The sequence below is a fragment of the Eulemur rufifrons genome, chromosome 8 (genome assembly GCF_041146395.1).
Source record: "Eulemur rufifrons isolate Redbay chromosome 8, OSU_ERuf_1, whole genome shotgun sequence".
Classification (NCBI taxonomy): Eukaryota; Metazoa; Chordata; class Mammalia; order Primates; family Lemuridae; genus Eulemur; species Eulemur rufifrons.
In genome coordinates, this window is record NC_090990.1 from 94,647,996 (window position 1) to 94,663,369 (window position 15,374).

The 15,374-nt window shown below is 37.8% G+C and overlaps 1 protein-coding gene across 1 annotated transcript in view; it reads right to left on the minus strand.

Annotated features, from left to right (window-relative positions):
• ATF6 (activating transcription factor 6) overlaps positions 1-13,931 on the minus strand; it is a 204,056-nt gene extending 190,125 nt beyond the window's left edge. Inside the window, exons 1-4 of the mRNA XM_069480287.1 lie at positions 13,828-13,931; positions 6,501-6,577; positions 3,452-3,539; positions 1,168-1,274 (exon numbers count right to left, since the gene is read on the minus strand). Coding sequence (XP_069336388.1) covers positions 1,168-1,274; positions 3,452-3,539; positions 6,501-6,577; positions 13,828-13,909 — 354 coding nt within the window. The 5' untranslated portion in view covers positions 13,910-13,931. The remainder of the gene's footprint in view (positions 1-1,167; positions 1,275-3,451; positions 3,540-6,500; positions 6,578-13,827) is intronic.
• Between the last annotated feature and the right edge of the window lie 1,443 nt (positions 13,932-15,374).

Genomic DNA, 15,374 nt, shown 5'->3' on the forward strand with positions numbered 1-15,374 from the left:
TATTCCAGGCAAAAGAAAGATGTGCAAAAGCCTAAAATTGTAAGAGCAGAGATCTCACTGCTCTCGTTCACTGCCAGCATTTGGAACAGTGCCTGACACAGTTGTTGAATGAGTGGAGTGCATAGATGCCCCTCAGGTAGGAACTCTCACAGGGTTTAAGCTAAGGGGATTGTGAAGATACGAGAGGATAGTGAGAAATGACACTAGAAGAGTAAGCAGAGTCCGGATCATGAAGGGCCTAGTACTCTGGGAATTTACATTGCATCCTGGGAATGGGAAGCTATTAAAAGGTTTTAAGCAAAGGACTGACTCAGACAAGTTTGTGATTTTGGAAGATTTCTCTTTGAAGATTCCTCTACTAAGAAAGGTTTTGCAGAGTTGGGAAGCAGAGAAACCAGTTAAAATCCTATTGACTTAATCCAGGTGAGATGATGATGGACTGGCAAGGGCAGAAAAGGTGAATCCTAGAGATATTAGGTGATTAGAATCACCAGAATATAGTAATTGACTAAATGTAGACCCTGTCAGAACAAAGATACTTCAATTTATGGCAGATATATCATACTAAAATATTGTTTGAATTTTATTCTTATATTTTCCCTCTCCCCATTCCAAGGACTTAAATCAGGTACTTCCTTTTCCTGGACTCAGGGCTTTTGTCTGGATCGGGAGAAGTGTTCTAAAGAAGCTACCAGACTTCTGTAAAAACATCAGCCCATTCAAAAGGCAATGCTAGGCATCCCTGAACTAAGGTAATCATTCTAGGTTCTATGGCTAAGGAGTTAAAAAACTGACCATCTTACATTCTTCCATGTTCTTAAAGAATATATATTCTAATGAGGAGGAGGAAGAAAGGCAGGGAGAAAAGACAGTAAGCCAAAAAACAAACAAACAAAAAAAAACACTGGATACTGGTAAAATGCAATTAAACAAAATACAATGAAACAATGAAATTAAGGAGGCAAGAACACTAGGGAAGGAAAGCAAAACCAAAGACACTAACAACCTTCTAGCTATCTACAAGGCCCTTCCTTCAGTGTCAATTTTCCTCAGTAATGAGATAATAAGGCTTATAGCAGCACTAAATAAATGTTAACTGTTTCTCCCATATACATATTTCCAAAAAAGCATTATAACCAAAATCTTTGTAAAAGATTGGCTACTTACAGGAACATTCTGAGTTGAAGAATAAGAGTCCACTGACAGAGGAGATGAGACTGAACAACTTGAGGAGGCTGCAGAAAGTGGCTGAGGCTCTGTCTTAATATCTTCAACTGAAAAACATTGAATAAAGGTTTTTCCCCCTGGACAATATAAACTCAGAATGAAATGAACAAGAAAGGAGGTAAAATCTTACTCATAAAATTCAATCAGGTATGGAAACTAAGGTCAGCAAAATATAACCTTAAATGAAAATACAAGATGTAGAAAACAGTGTATCTAGTATGTTCCCATTTGTGTAATATGCGTGTATATGTACCTACTTGCACCTGCACAATTCTCTGGAAAGGTAAACAGAAGAAATTGGTAACAGTGTCTCTGGAGGGCAGAAGTTGTTAGCTGAGGAATATGAGTAGAAGGAGACATTTTTCTACTATGTATACTTTTGTACCCTCTGAATATTATACCATATGCAAAAAATTACAGATTCTTAAAAATTAATTTAAAAAATAAGCAGCAGGAAAGAATTATTTTAGAAAGCATTTTTAATGATATAATTAAAACTCATAAAAATGCTCATATCTTTTGAACTTTTTTTTTTTGGAGACAGAGTCTCACTCTGTCACCCAGGTTAGAGTGCAGTAGCATCATCATAGCTCACTGCAACCTCAAACTCCCAGGCTCAAGCAATCTTCCTGCCTCAGCCTTCCAAGAAGCTGGGACTACAGGTGTGCGCCACCATGCCCAGCTAATGTTTCTAGTTTTTGTAGAGATGGGGCCTTGCTATGTTGCTCAGACTGGTGTCGAACTCCTGAGCTCAAGCAATCCTCCTGCCTCTGCATCCAGAACTGCTAGGATTACAGGCATGAGCCACCATGCCCAGCCTTGAACTTACACTACAAAAAGTTACTGCCCGGGCAGTCTTCCCTAATGTTAAAGATATAACAGGGTGGGGGCGGCAGACTGTTTTCCAAAGTTGGCCACAAAATATCTGCCATCCCTTATTAACTTCTAAAATGTGATCCTGTCACTTCACCACCGAGTAGTAGCGTCTGTTTCCCTTTCTCTTGAATGTATGGGGGCTTATAACTCCTTCAGTCAACAGAGAATGGAAGTAATGCTATGTGAATTCTGAGGATGAAATGCAGCCTCTGCTTGGTGTGCTGGAACACTCCCACTTGGAGCCTTTCAAGTCTGACTACCCTGAGACCACCATGATTTGAGGCCCTGTGTAGGCACTCTAGTTGGTAGTCACGTCTTCAAGTCATCCCAGCCTAGGCACCAGACATGTGAACAATGAAACCTAAAGATAATTGTAGCCCCCAAATGTCAGACTTCTCAAGCCTTCAAATCTCCCCAGTTGAGGTCTGCACATCATCAAGCAGAGACAAGCCACCCAGTCCAAATTCCTGACCCACAGATTCAAGGAATCTAATAAAATTATTGTTGTTTTAAGCTACCAAGATTTAGAATATTTTGTTATACAATAATAACCAGAACACTGACCTTGTGTATCCCATATTCAAAGAAGGAAGACAGGCATCAAGCAAGGTACATAAATACATAAAATGAAGGGAAATAAGAAGTGCAGTGGTGGGGAGGAATTTAGATAGGGAATGTACTGGTTATTTATCCATCATCTCTCAGCTCCAAGTCCACCTTCTATAGTCTATAATGCAAATTATTAATATATTTCCCAGCTGGCTTCCTTTTTAGATCCTGTCAGTAGGAGACACTACAAGGATGCTAGAAGGTAGAGGGGGTTTTCTTCATTCCCCCATCATCTTTACCCTAGCAGTGACACTTTGCTCCAGGGTCCAGATTCTTTCAATATATTCAACCCCCATCTCATCAGTTGTGCTGGATATGAGCATCAGCCAGGCAGTACCCCTCCTTAGAAGTATGTGCATCAAATACACAGGACCCCTCCACTAAGTTCCCAGGTCTGGTAACCCCAGCCTATTCCTTTGGATTCCCTAAGCCCTGTATGGTTGCCAGGTAAGTTGATCTCTTATAGAAATATTATTCATAATTCAAAATCAATATTTCTATTTCTGATATGAAATTATTTATTCATTCATTAGACTACTGAAACCTAACTATAAAATTCATGTATCTACTTTTGGTAAGAAATTTATTTCTGCGCTGCCATACCAGAAGTAGGATCTATAGTCCTAGAATCTTTTAACCTACCAATGTAGTCCAATAACCTCACCTAATTTTGGGTATTACCAAACTACAAAATAAAATGAATCTGTTTAAAGCTTTTGCCAATGAATCACATTATTACCTGTACAGAATTGGTTGTTGATGTCCCAAATGTCTGACTCCCAAGGCATCAAATCCAAATCAAAATCAAGATGATCAAAATTGTTTTCCTATGGTTTCAAATCAGCAAAAGAATATTAAAAGAATATATACATCTTAAAATCAGACACAATTTGTCATAAATAACTACTACCTAACCTAGCAAAAAAAATTTTCTAAGTCAATTGGTTCTTTTTGAGAATACATCTTGGATAACCTAGAGATAAATAATTCAGTTATTTGAAGCACAGCAGTAAAACTAGGAAGGTGGTAATGAATTCACTATCTAAAAGATTCAGTTGCCTTCATTCTTTTCTATAGGAAGAGAACATTATAGAAGTCACAAAATATGTCTTTTATCATAAAGAAAATCCAAAAAATAAACTTTCCCATTGCCATCAAGTAAAACAAGTCAAAGCAAATGGCAATTCACAACATCATCTTTATGTACAATGGACAGAATTTAGATATATCCAAAAGACATGCAAGAATCATAGAGGGTAATTATCACAGAGTAATTTTGTTCTTTTTTCCACTGTTCTGTACTTTTTAAATTTCTAAAATTTTTAGGAATCAAAAAATAACATTTTTTAATCCTAGAAGATAAAACTAACTTTCTCAAACAAAAGTCAACAAACCTCTTAAACACTTCTTAATTTTTTTACTTAAATATAAGCATATTCTGGACCATCTGGATGACCTCCTTATACTATTAATATATTAGGTATATATTTATAGGTAATATTTATTCATTAATATTTGTTTAGGTAATAAAGAACTACCACATGATTTCAGAGCCCTCATGTGAGTTGAAGATCAAGAAAGTATCAAACAATACTATTTTAAATTAAATCTCTGGGATTACAGAGACAAGAGCCAAAAGTAAACTTAATGCATAAACAATGCAATAAAGTCAAAAGGCAGTCAATACTAACTTAGTGTCACAGATGCTAAAACAGCAACAATAGAGGAAGTAAGCCTTTGGCAAAAAGTAAAAATTTATCTAGTAGGTGTTGACAACCATTTGTTAATAATTTCTAGAACAGTATTAGCATTTCAAAATGACTATTACATGGTTTATTTTTATTTAGAATGTAACAGAAGTAGAGAAGGGAAGATGTTTTCTTATCGTCCTGAGTAAATACTACTACAAGGTATATAAAGAGAATCTGTGGAAGTTCACATAAAAAACAACAACAACAAAAAAATCATGAAAGAGCTGTATTTTTAAAAAATCAATCTCCTTCACTTTTTTCTCTTATTTGATCTACACACTGAAAACTTAAGCAGCCTGTACTTTCAGCAACCAAAAAATATTTAAACTTTCTTAGTCTAAGTAAATTTACCAATGCTGCTTGCCTGAGTGCTAAGCAATACTTTTAAATGTGGGCATGATCTACTTCAGGGAGCTTCTGACTCAATCTTCAGCCAAGAAAGTCAAATACCTTTTACAGCATAAGAATTTAATCTCATTGGAAATCTAAAAGACCCATTTTATGCAAAGTAAAACATACTGATACTTATATACTCTGGCTCTTCAATGACTTATCATGGGAAATTCTACCACGGTGTAGGATGACACCAGGCCTCTCAGAGATCATATTACACTAGAAAAACTAAGGAACTGAAATACTGAGTGGTTTGCATAAAATATTATAACAAAATGTTAGTTAAGAGACCAGTACCATATTCCCCTGAATCTTTCAAATTTAACACACTGTTTCTTGATACAGTTTAAAAGAAACTCTGTTACTTTTAGGATCTAGAGGTTATGAAAGAATATCAGTTACTTAGTCAACCCGTCAATATTAAAAGCCAGCTTAATCAATAGGCCACATTCTAAAGTATCTCACAGAGTAAATGAAACCATTAGAATCCCCTGCACTGATTTAAAAAAAAAAAAAAAAAAAATCATGTGCATCACTCTCTTCTATTGATTCACAGTAAAACAACTGCTAAATCATTCTTAGAGAAATGCCTAAAACTCACTAAGCAAGCATTTCATATTTTTATACTCAGTAAGAGCTTAAAATAAGTGATAAATATAACATAAATGACAAATTACTCTAATTGACAAACTACTCTGCTCACTTGAATTACTTCCCAAATGAAACAGTACCTCATCCATTAAAGAATAAGACAATCCAAAGATCGAACAGCTTCATATATACTAATCAAGAAAAGAAAAAAAAGAAAATCTAAGATATTTTTGAGGACTCAGAGTGTTATAATAATAACTTTTACACAGACCTCTAACCAATCAAAGGCAAAAAGTAAGAATATACCTATTTTCAGAGCTCTCTACACTAGAATACATAATGTTTAAAAAGGAAGTTGGTAATGGCCGGCATGGTGGATCATGCCTGCAATCCTAGCACTCTGGGAGTCAAGGCGGGAGGATTGCTTGAGGTCAGGAGTTTGAGAATAGCCTGAGCAAGAGCGAGACCCCGTCTCTACTAAAAACAGAAAACACTAGCCAGGCATGGTGGCACGCACCTGTAGTATCAGCTACTCAAGAGGCTGAGGCAGGAGGATTGCCTGAGCCCAGGAGTTTGAGGTTGTTGTGAGCTAGCATGACACCATGGCACGCTAGCCCGGGTGACAGAGCAAGACTCTGTCTCAAAATAAATAAATAAAAATAAAAATAAAAAAAATAAAAAGGAAGTTGGTAAGTTCTACTTGACTAGGTCCATGACTCACATATAACACTTAACATCACAACTTTCCCTTATGCAGCAAAGTATCTGTAAAAACCAAGAAGTAGGCAGTTAAGTGACTTTTCTTAAAAAGTCACCCACCCCGGGGCCAAAGGTGGGCTTAGAATATAAGTCTTCTCACACTAAGACCAATGCAATTTCTACTGTCCTACATTTACTGACTACAAAATGGCTACTAACTATCATACTTAATGGTAAAAGTTACTTGAACTTAAATTACTAGCCTAAACCTGTTGTCCTGAAACTTCATTGCAATAATTAGGGTAAAGATTAAGTATCACATTATTCTATATTTCTCCTCTAGTAAATACTTACATAAGTTTCATTTGCTGCATCCAATTGCAGCTCGTCTGTGTCTGTGAAATAACCAAGTTCAGCAAACAGGGTAGAATCTTTGGACAAAAGGAAAGAATAGAAATTAATTATCAATTCAATGATATGACAAATAACCACCTATACCAGCTCTAATAGGGCTTCTTATTAGCCATTACTATTATTGATAAACTCTAGCAGTGTGAATGACAAGCAATTCAAAGCTCATTGCTATTTTGTGTTGTTTTCCACATAATTTTTATCCTGTGAACTAAATTTTTACACAGGGATCAAAAAAGGTTTTATTTCATATGTCATGCTGAACTAATTGGTTGTGACTTTCTAGAACATTACTAATAAGAATTTGATGCTACATCTGAGCTCAGCATGAAAAAGTAATGTGGCTGATGAGCAATGATGATGGGAGAGCACTATGGACAGTATACATATATTATGTATGCCATACATGCCTTAATTTAAGGGTACAGCCAATTTTCTGTCTAGACAATAAAGGACTCACTCATCTAAACAATTAAATTCATTTTACCAAATCTACCTATAGTCCAACTCCCTAATAAGGGCATTACCAACCAAGAAATAGATGGACACAGAAAACATTCTTTAGTAAATTAGATTGAAAACTTTTTGTAGAGAAAAGTCAAGGTGCTGACAAAGCCCATGAAGGCTTATTACAGTAAAATCTGTAAAGTCTCTATTTTCTCTGACACCTTTAAATCTTCAAGCACCTTGAAGAGTTTTCCAAATCTAGGTCTTCCTTTGTACTCTCTATTATCATACTACTGAAACTACTCTGATCATTTCCTCACTGCACATGTTTAGAAACTATACTGCCATTCTTTAACTTAGCCAATGACAGAAGCATTTCAACACCCCAAGACAAAATAGTACAGAGAAAAAAATTTTATATGTAGTAATAATGAAAGGTTACTCATATGACTCTCAGAAAAGGATACCTTAAACTCAGCTACAGAGCTAAAAAACACCTAAGCAGATGAACTGTGGCTAGGTACCTTATGTATAGGCTGAAAGTCCTTGAAAGAGTTCTCTATGTTGGCTCTTTCATTTTTTTCCTCCCATTTTTTCTTGAACCTGCTCCAACCGAGTTCCCCTGTCCACACACACAATTATTAATGTCACTAATGACATCCATATTGCTAAATTCAATGGTATATTAAGTCCTTATCTTACTTGCCCTATCAACAGCATTTGACACAGTTGATCCTTTCATGTTAATTGAAGCATTTTCTTGACTTCCAAAATACCACACTTACCTGGCTTTCCACCCACCTCACTGGTTGACCTACCTTACTATTTCCTCCTCAACTCCTAACATTAAATTGTCCCTGGGCTCAGCATAAACTTTTCTATCTCCTCTACTCCCTTTCCAAGCTCAGCTGAGTTCATGGCTTTAAACAGCATCTATATGCCAAAGATTCCCAAATATACATCTTCAGCCCATACTTCAAGATGCATGCACATACTGAGTACTGACATCTCTCAGATGTTTAAAAGGCATCTCCAACTTAACACAACCAAAACTGAGCTCCTGATCACCCCCACCAAACCTCCTACTGCTTTGTCCTCATTTCAATTTTCCCAGTTGCTCAGACCAAAAAACCTTGGGATCTCTGTTTATTTCTCTTCTTCATTCTTCCTATTCAATCTACCAGCAAATCCTGTCAGACGTCTTCAAAATAAATATCCATAATCTGGCTTCCTACTTTTCCTCCCATTCTTCATTCCCTTCTCATCTCCTTTCCTTCCTTACCCCTTCCAACATGGAGATGTCAGCTTTCAAGGAAGCACAGCAATGAAGATGAGGTGGTTTTGTACAATGTGCCTGATATGAAAGGAAATGGGATGGTGCAGGAGCGGGTGTTGCCCAGTGGAGGTGGCAGCATGCCCTAGCCATCAATGAAATGTGAAGGGGGAACAGAGTGGCAGATGGAAGAGGCAGCCTAAGTGATTAGGAGAGTAATTACACTGAACAAATATGTTAATTTATTGAGCAAACGATTAAATATATCTAAAATAATTGGAGTCACATGTCTCACTGTCTGAGAAAGGACTTAAGAACATGGAAAGGGAGGAGACTAAAAGAACCATAAGATGTTGGATTGGAAATGAAGTCACTTTAAAAATATATATACACACACACACACACACAAATTAACAGTCATAGATGTTTGTATATTGTGTATCATACAGATGTTTGTATAGATGTGTACATATATACCTACATATATTTCTTAGTTCTGTCTGCCGAGAGGTCCTAGCAGCAATGACATCCCTGTAGCAATGAAAATGCTGGGTGCCCAGATCTTGGATAACACCATCCTTCACTAAACAGAAGTCCACTACAGGGCTCATAAGAGAAATGAATGATTCCAGGGTTGAGGCCAGAAAAGTGCAAAATAAGCTGGGAAAATCTTATTGTGCCAGAAAATGAAGGAAATGCTCAGCAAATGATAGGAACAGGTCAAAAGAACAAAGGTATCAATATGAATGGACTCCCAATGGTCAAATCTGGGAAATTCTGAGCATGAAAATAAAATAAGAGTATCAGATTACAACCCACTGAATCAACGAATCAATGAGTCCATCAAGAAAGAAAGACAAAAAGAAAGAAGAAAGCTCCTTCTTACAGTATAATGTCAGTTAATAAATGTAGACAGAATGAGTAGGATAGACAGTGATAGTAATATAGGCTGGAGTTATCAATGAAGCTAGGGCTGGTGACTGGTGACTGGAGGTTTAATATGAACAGGACACTGGTGTCATATCAGATTATCTCTCCCCAAATACTAATAAAATACAAAAGGGAAAACAGTGGCTTTACAGTGGAGAAACTTGGAAGATACTAACTTGACCATGTGATCAAGGTGAACATCACCTTGGGATGGGTCAACATAGCTTGCCTCCAAATGTGATGCATGGAGAAGAACACAGCGTTATTTCTCTGGCATCCCTGCCCTGGATGCATGGCCCAAGTCTGGTTATGAGGAAACGGTAGATAGACCCTGATCTAGGACCATCTTACAGAATAAAGGACTTCTATTCTTTAAGACTGTCAAGGACATGAGAGACAGGAAAAGACTATGGAACTGTTCCAGATTAAAGGACACTGATCAGACATTACAAGTAAAAGCAAGGTGTGTTTGCAGGTAGGATCCTAGACTAGAAAGGAGAAAGAGCCATTACTAAGACAGATGGAAAACTTTGAATGGAGTCTTTGAATTGGATGATAGTGTTGTATCAATGTTTTATTTCCTCACTGGAAGGACTATATGTTAGTAATACAGGGAAGTACTAAGTAGTCTTGTTGGGGGTGTAGGGGTAAGAGTATATACTGTGGTATTTAAGGGTGATGGATTAACACATGTCTCTCTAAAGAAAGAGAGAGAGAGAGAGAGAGAAATGGGGCAAATGCAGTAAAATGTAACAATTGAGGAATGTGTGTGAAGGACATGCAAGAGTCTTTTGCACTATCCTTACAGCTTTTCTGTAGGTTTGAAACTATTTCAAAATAAAAAAATATATATGTGTATATACATGTGTGTATATGTAAGGGTGGGTGTGTACATCCATAATTCAACCACTTCTTATTACGTCCACTATTACCATTATAACTCATGAGGATTGCTATAGAAACCTCCAAATAGTCTCCCTGCTTCTGCCCTTGCTCCTCTTTCAGTCTATTTTCAACAGAGTAGCTAAAGTGAGACTATAAAAACAAAGGATGTTACTGGAAATCAAGATTCACATAGTGGGAAAAGAGAAATACAAGTATATAACACAAGAAGGTGAGAAAGAACTCTGTGATGTTGGCTTTGAACTGTAGGTATTAATATGAATTCATGCTTTTTAAAAATAAATATCTCCTTGTTCTTAAGAAACATATGGTGAAGTGTTTAGGAGTTTCATGTTATATGCAGCCCACTTTCAGATGGTAAAAGAGGAGGGAAGTGTGTGTAATATTGAGAAACAAAGTGAGTGTGGCAGGATGTTAACAGTTGGTAAATCTAGATAAGGAAAATATGTGTTACTGATGTACTAACCTTTCAACTTTTCTGTGATGAAAAAAAATGAAGGTGGATTGATAAATATACTTGTACATTTATAGAATACTCCAAAAGAATCCATAAGAAACTGGTAGCACTGGTTACCCCTGAAGTATCTCTAAAACTATTGCCTACTCATATATCTTTTTTACCAATCCCACACTATTAATATTTAGATTCCCCTCAACAATAGTAAACTATGGCAGCTATTATTTTTAGTTTGCTCAGCAAAATTTCCCACCTCACCTCCACCTTGTCCATTTATTTATTCATTTAGTCCTTGTAAGTTTAGTAAGATGAGAAATATCCACTGGGTTTAGCAATGTGGAAATCAGTGGTGACCTTGGAAACAGTAGTTTCAGTGGAGTGGATTCAAGAAACAATGAGCAAAGAGGAACTAGAGTCAGTGAACATGGACTTTTTTTTTTTTTTTTTTTTTTTTTTGAGACAGAGTCTCACTCTGTTGCCCGGGCTAGAATGAGTGCCGTGGTGTCAGTCTAGCTCACAGCAACCTCAAACTCCTGGGCTTAAGCGATCCTACTGCCTCAGCCTCCCGAGTAGCTGGGACTACAGGCATGCACCACCATGCCCGGTTAATTTTTTGTATATATATATTTTAGTTGTCCATATAATTTCTTTCTATTTTTAGTAGAGACGGGGTCTCGCTCTTGCTCAGGCTGGTCTCGAACTCCTGACCTCGAGCGATCCACCCGCCTCGGCCTCCCAGAGTGCTAGGATTACAGGCGTGAGCCACCGCACCCAGCCGAACATGGACTTTTTAAAAAAAGAATTCTGCTGTAAAATAAAGAAGAGAAATGCAGTAGCAGTGAGATGGGCAGTAACATCATGCGAGAGCTTGCTGAGTTTTTTCTTTCTCTCTTTTTTTTACTCTAGATAGAATATTATCTTGATATAGATACAGTCTTCTAGAAGTAACTACCTGATTGTTTACTGACAGATGATCTAGTGGAGAAGGAAAAATGATGATGCAGGAAACAGAAGAATAGGTTGAGCAATATTTTTGAATAAAGGGATCTAAAGCACACATGGAAGGACTGGCTCTAGCTATGAGTAAGAGGCCATTCATTCTGAGCAACAAGAGAGAAGGCAGAAGTTCTCTTTTGAGTCAAAGAATGGGAGAGCAGATGTTGGATGTATGAAGGCAGAAGAAACTTTATAAAACAATCATCAATGGGAGAGTGAAAGGACCAGGAAAATATGACTGCCCTGGCAATACTTAAAGTGAGATGAGTCAGCATGGTTGAATTTTTTTTTCCAGCCATATTCAGCTATACTGGTGCAGGCACAAAGTGGGCAGAATTGGATTTAACTAGTGTTGTGGTTTATCCAAGAGAGCCCTACAAGAGATGGACAGGGATAGTAAATTTAAATTTAACTGGATAGTTTCTAATTTTAAAAACCAAAAACCAAGTAAATCAGTGAAGTACCTGAACACCCAAAACAGCAACTCCCAGAGAAAGAAACACTAGCAGACAGTAGTGTTTCACTCTAGTGCCTACAAAATCAATCCTATTTACTGAACACCTAAGGAATCGAAATTAAAGTGTTCAACTAAGAGAAGATAGTTAACAGTTTGAAAAGGGAAACTTGGAAAACAATGGGAAATGAACACATCCAGTAAGTGGCAGGGCAGGATACCTGAGAGAGGTCAGTCAGTGAACTGACTACAAAGAACTGAATGCTCTGTTAAAGAACATTAAGACTAGGAATCAAATGATCAGATTAGTCAGGAAAATGCAGCCTGGGCACCAGAAGACAAAATATAATAATGCTATCAAGAAGTGCTCCACAGTTATAGTTTAAGAAATATCATGAAAATACAAAAAGTTGACTAGCTGAGAAAACAAATCATAACTACCCAATATACTGAAGTAGACTTGTTAATAACTAGGGATCTTAGGAAGAATCAAATCTATAGAAATAACTTAGAAAAGCATTATAGAACAGAGATTGGGGGAACAGGCTTTGGAAGTAGACAAAACTGGTTCTCATGCTACTTCTGCCACTCACTAGCTCTAAGACTCTGAATACAAATTCTCTCTCAGCCTCAGTTTCCTCATCTGTAAAGTAACCTCATTGGACTGTTGGAAGGATGAAATAAAATAATGCATGTGAAGAGCTTAGCAGGATGCCTGCCACAAATAAAGTGCTAAATAAATGGTAACTGTTACTAATATATTTGGCTTGGTAAAATGCACTGGGAATAGAAAGTCTAAAGTTTTTCCAACAACTCTTGGAAAACCTGCCCAAGGATTGAAATAAATCTCCAACAGAATATAATTTTAGAGAACTTCTGCCCTTTAAAAATTAAATGAGTACTTCGTTCAATAATGGAGTTGAGATTCCACTCACACTACTGAGAATGCTGGTCCAAGAGAGAACAATAAATATCAGTCCGGGTTCCCCCAAAATTCAAAAGCGGGTGAATGGTGTAGGCTCACTAGAGGGCCCACTGGAGGACCTACACAATCCCAAATTCATACATTGAACCCAAGAACAATGTTAGTATTATATCCTGCAATCAAAAGGGAAATAAAAGTTTCCTCTAAACACTAAGATGACAAAGCTTCTCCACTCTCAATTCCACTACAATTCCACACTTCCTGACCACCAAAACCAACCAAACAAAATACCCTTAACAGGAAAATTCAGAGTTGTATCTGGAGAGTACTCAGGATTATATGTTTATAAGAGTAAAGTCTAGGTAATCATGGACGGGAGGTCACGTACTTGGGTTCTTTGCTTCTCTGCCAAAATGGACATCAGCCGTTTAAGGTGGAAGCAGCGAGATGAGGATTTTTTGTACACATCCACATTCTCTCATATACACCGAACACACACACATAAACGCACTGCACTGAGATCACCGCCCACATCCCACACTCAGAAAATAGAGTGTAGCCTTTCTGGTGGTCACAGCTCTCCCGCCCTAAGCCTCTTAACGACATCCACTTTTCGCCCCACAGAAAGATCACCAAGGGGAACAGTGGGGGAAAAAAACGACAGTAAATCAGATTAAACAACATTTTACTTTCCCTGTGGCCAGAACAGAAGCCAAACAGTTCGGCGACTCTTCCAGGAGGACGGACCCGAGTGACAAGTAGAGTGGACTCATTCCCCAGGAAGCGGTCGTCCACACCTGTCATCGAAAGTGGGCGGAAGTAGGGAAGAAGAAACCCTTAGACACGAACCTGAGCCACACCAGTACATTATCAGATCCCACTCACCCCAGTCTTCATCCGGCTTGTGAGAGAGTCCAAGGCTAAAAGGTGACTCCATGGTGCCGGCAATACAAGCCGGCTCCTCCATAACACAAGTTCCCCTGCCCTGAAACTCGGCGAATAATATCAGGGACGGCGGCTGCAAGCGGACAAAACACTCTGTAACGCTGAAGAGACGGTGGCCGAATAAAGACAAACTACTCCTACTGCACGAGGGACTTGTGCAAGCCAAGAGAACGTCAGGGACTAAGCTAATTGAAACAGATCCGTAAGTAAATATTTCCCTTTTGGAGTTTACAGCGCTTTCTGTACCGCTGTTTAAGCGCGGGGGGGGGGGGGGACAAGACAAGCAAACACCGCTTCGGTTAAACAAAATTTATCGATAATACTAAAAATAAAAACTAAAACCCTTTTCTGAACATACTGGCTATTCCCTGATTATCCTTCTTAATACCACAGTTTAGATATCTCAGAACAAAATTAGCCATTAATAAATTGGTTTAATTTTTACTAATAATTCTCTGTCCGTGTAAAAATTCTTCATATACACAAGTGTATGAAAGAAAAACACAACTATAAGGCCGGGCGCGGTGGCTCACGCCTGTAATCCTAGCACTCTGGGAGGCCGAGGCGGGTGGATTGCTCAAGGTCAGGAGTTCGAGACCAGCCTGAGCGAGACCCCGTCTCTACTAAAAATAGAAAGACATTATATGGACAACTAAAAATCTATATAGAAAAAATTAGCCGGGCATAGTGGCACATGCCTGTAGTCCCAGCTACTCGGGAGGCTGAGGCAGTAGGATCGCTTAAGCCGAGGAGTTTGAGGTTGCTGTGAGCTAAGCTGACGCCACGGCACTCACTCTAGCCTGGGCAACAAAGTGAGACTCTGTCTCAACAAAAAAAAAAAAAAAAAAAAAAACAGAAAAACACAACTATATTTCCACATTCGTTAGAACTGCTTTACTGGCACAGTATGAGGTAAGTGATATAAATCATAATTCTAGAAACCTACTTTTATTTAAACAATTTTAAACAAAGCAAATATAAAACATAAACTCCCCATGCTCAAACTTATCTCCCAAAGACGAGTTTTTAAAGCATAATACTGAGTAAAAGTCCGAGCGAGTCTACCCTAAAACCTACAATAATCTAAGTTCCCAATCTTTTTACTACTAAAATTTAAGATGCAGATTTTATTTAAAAGAAATTCAGAGACATCACGAACTCATACTGAAAACATGGACTGAGTTTGATTTTTTAAGAAGTTTCAAGAACGCTACTTAATAGAATTTCTTTTTCATCCTTTTTAAATTTCAGCGGCCAGTGAATATACCAGTGAATACCATAAGAACACGTATCCCTCTAGGACCAAGTGGAATCTTTCCCAGGGTTACTAAACAAACAAAAATGCTTACGGGAACCCTCCAAACTCCTCGTGGCTGCGTATTACTACAGATTGCATAATGCAAGATCGCTCTGCGACCCAAGGCAATAAAAAATTCATGAAATCCCCTTACATTAAGTGTGATTTCTTCTGTCACCAGATAACTATT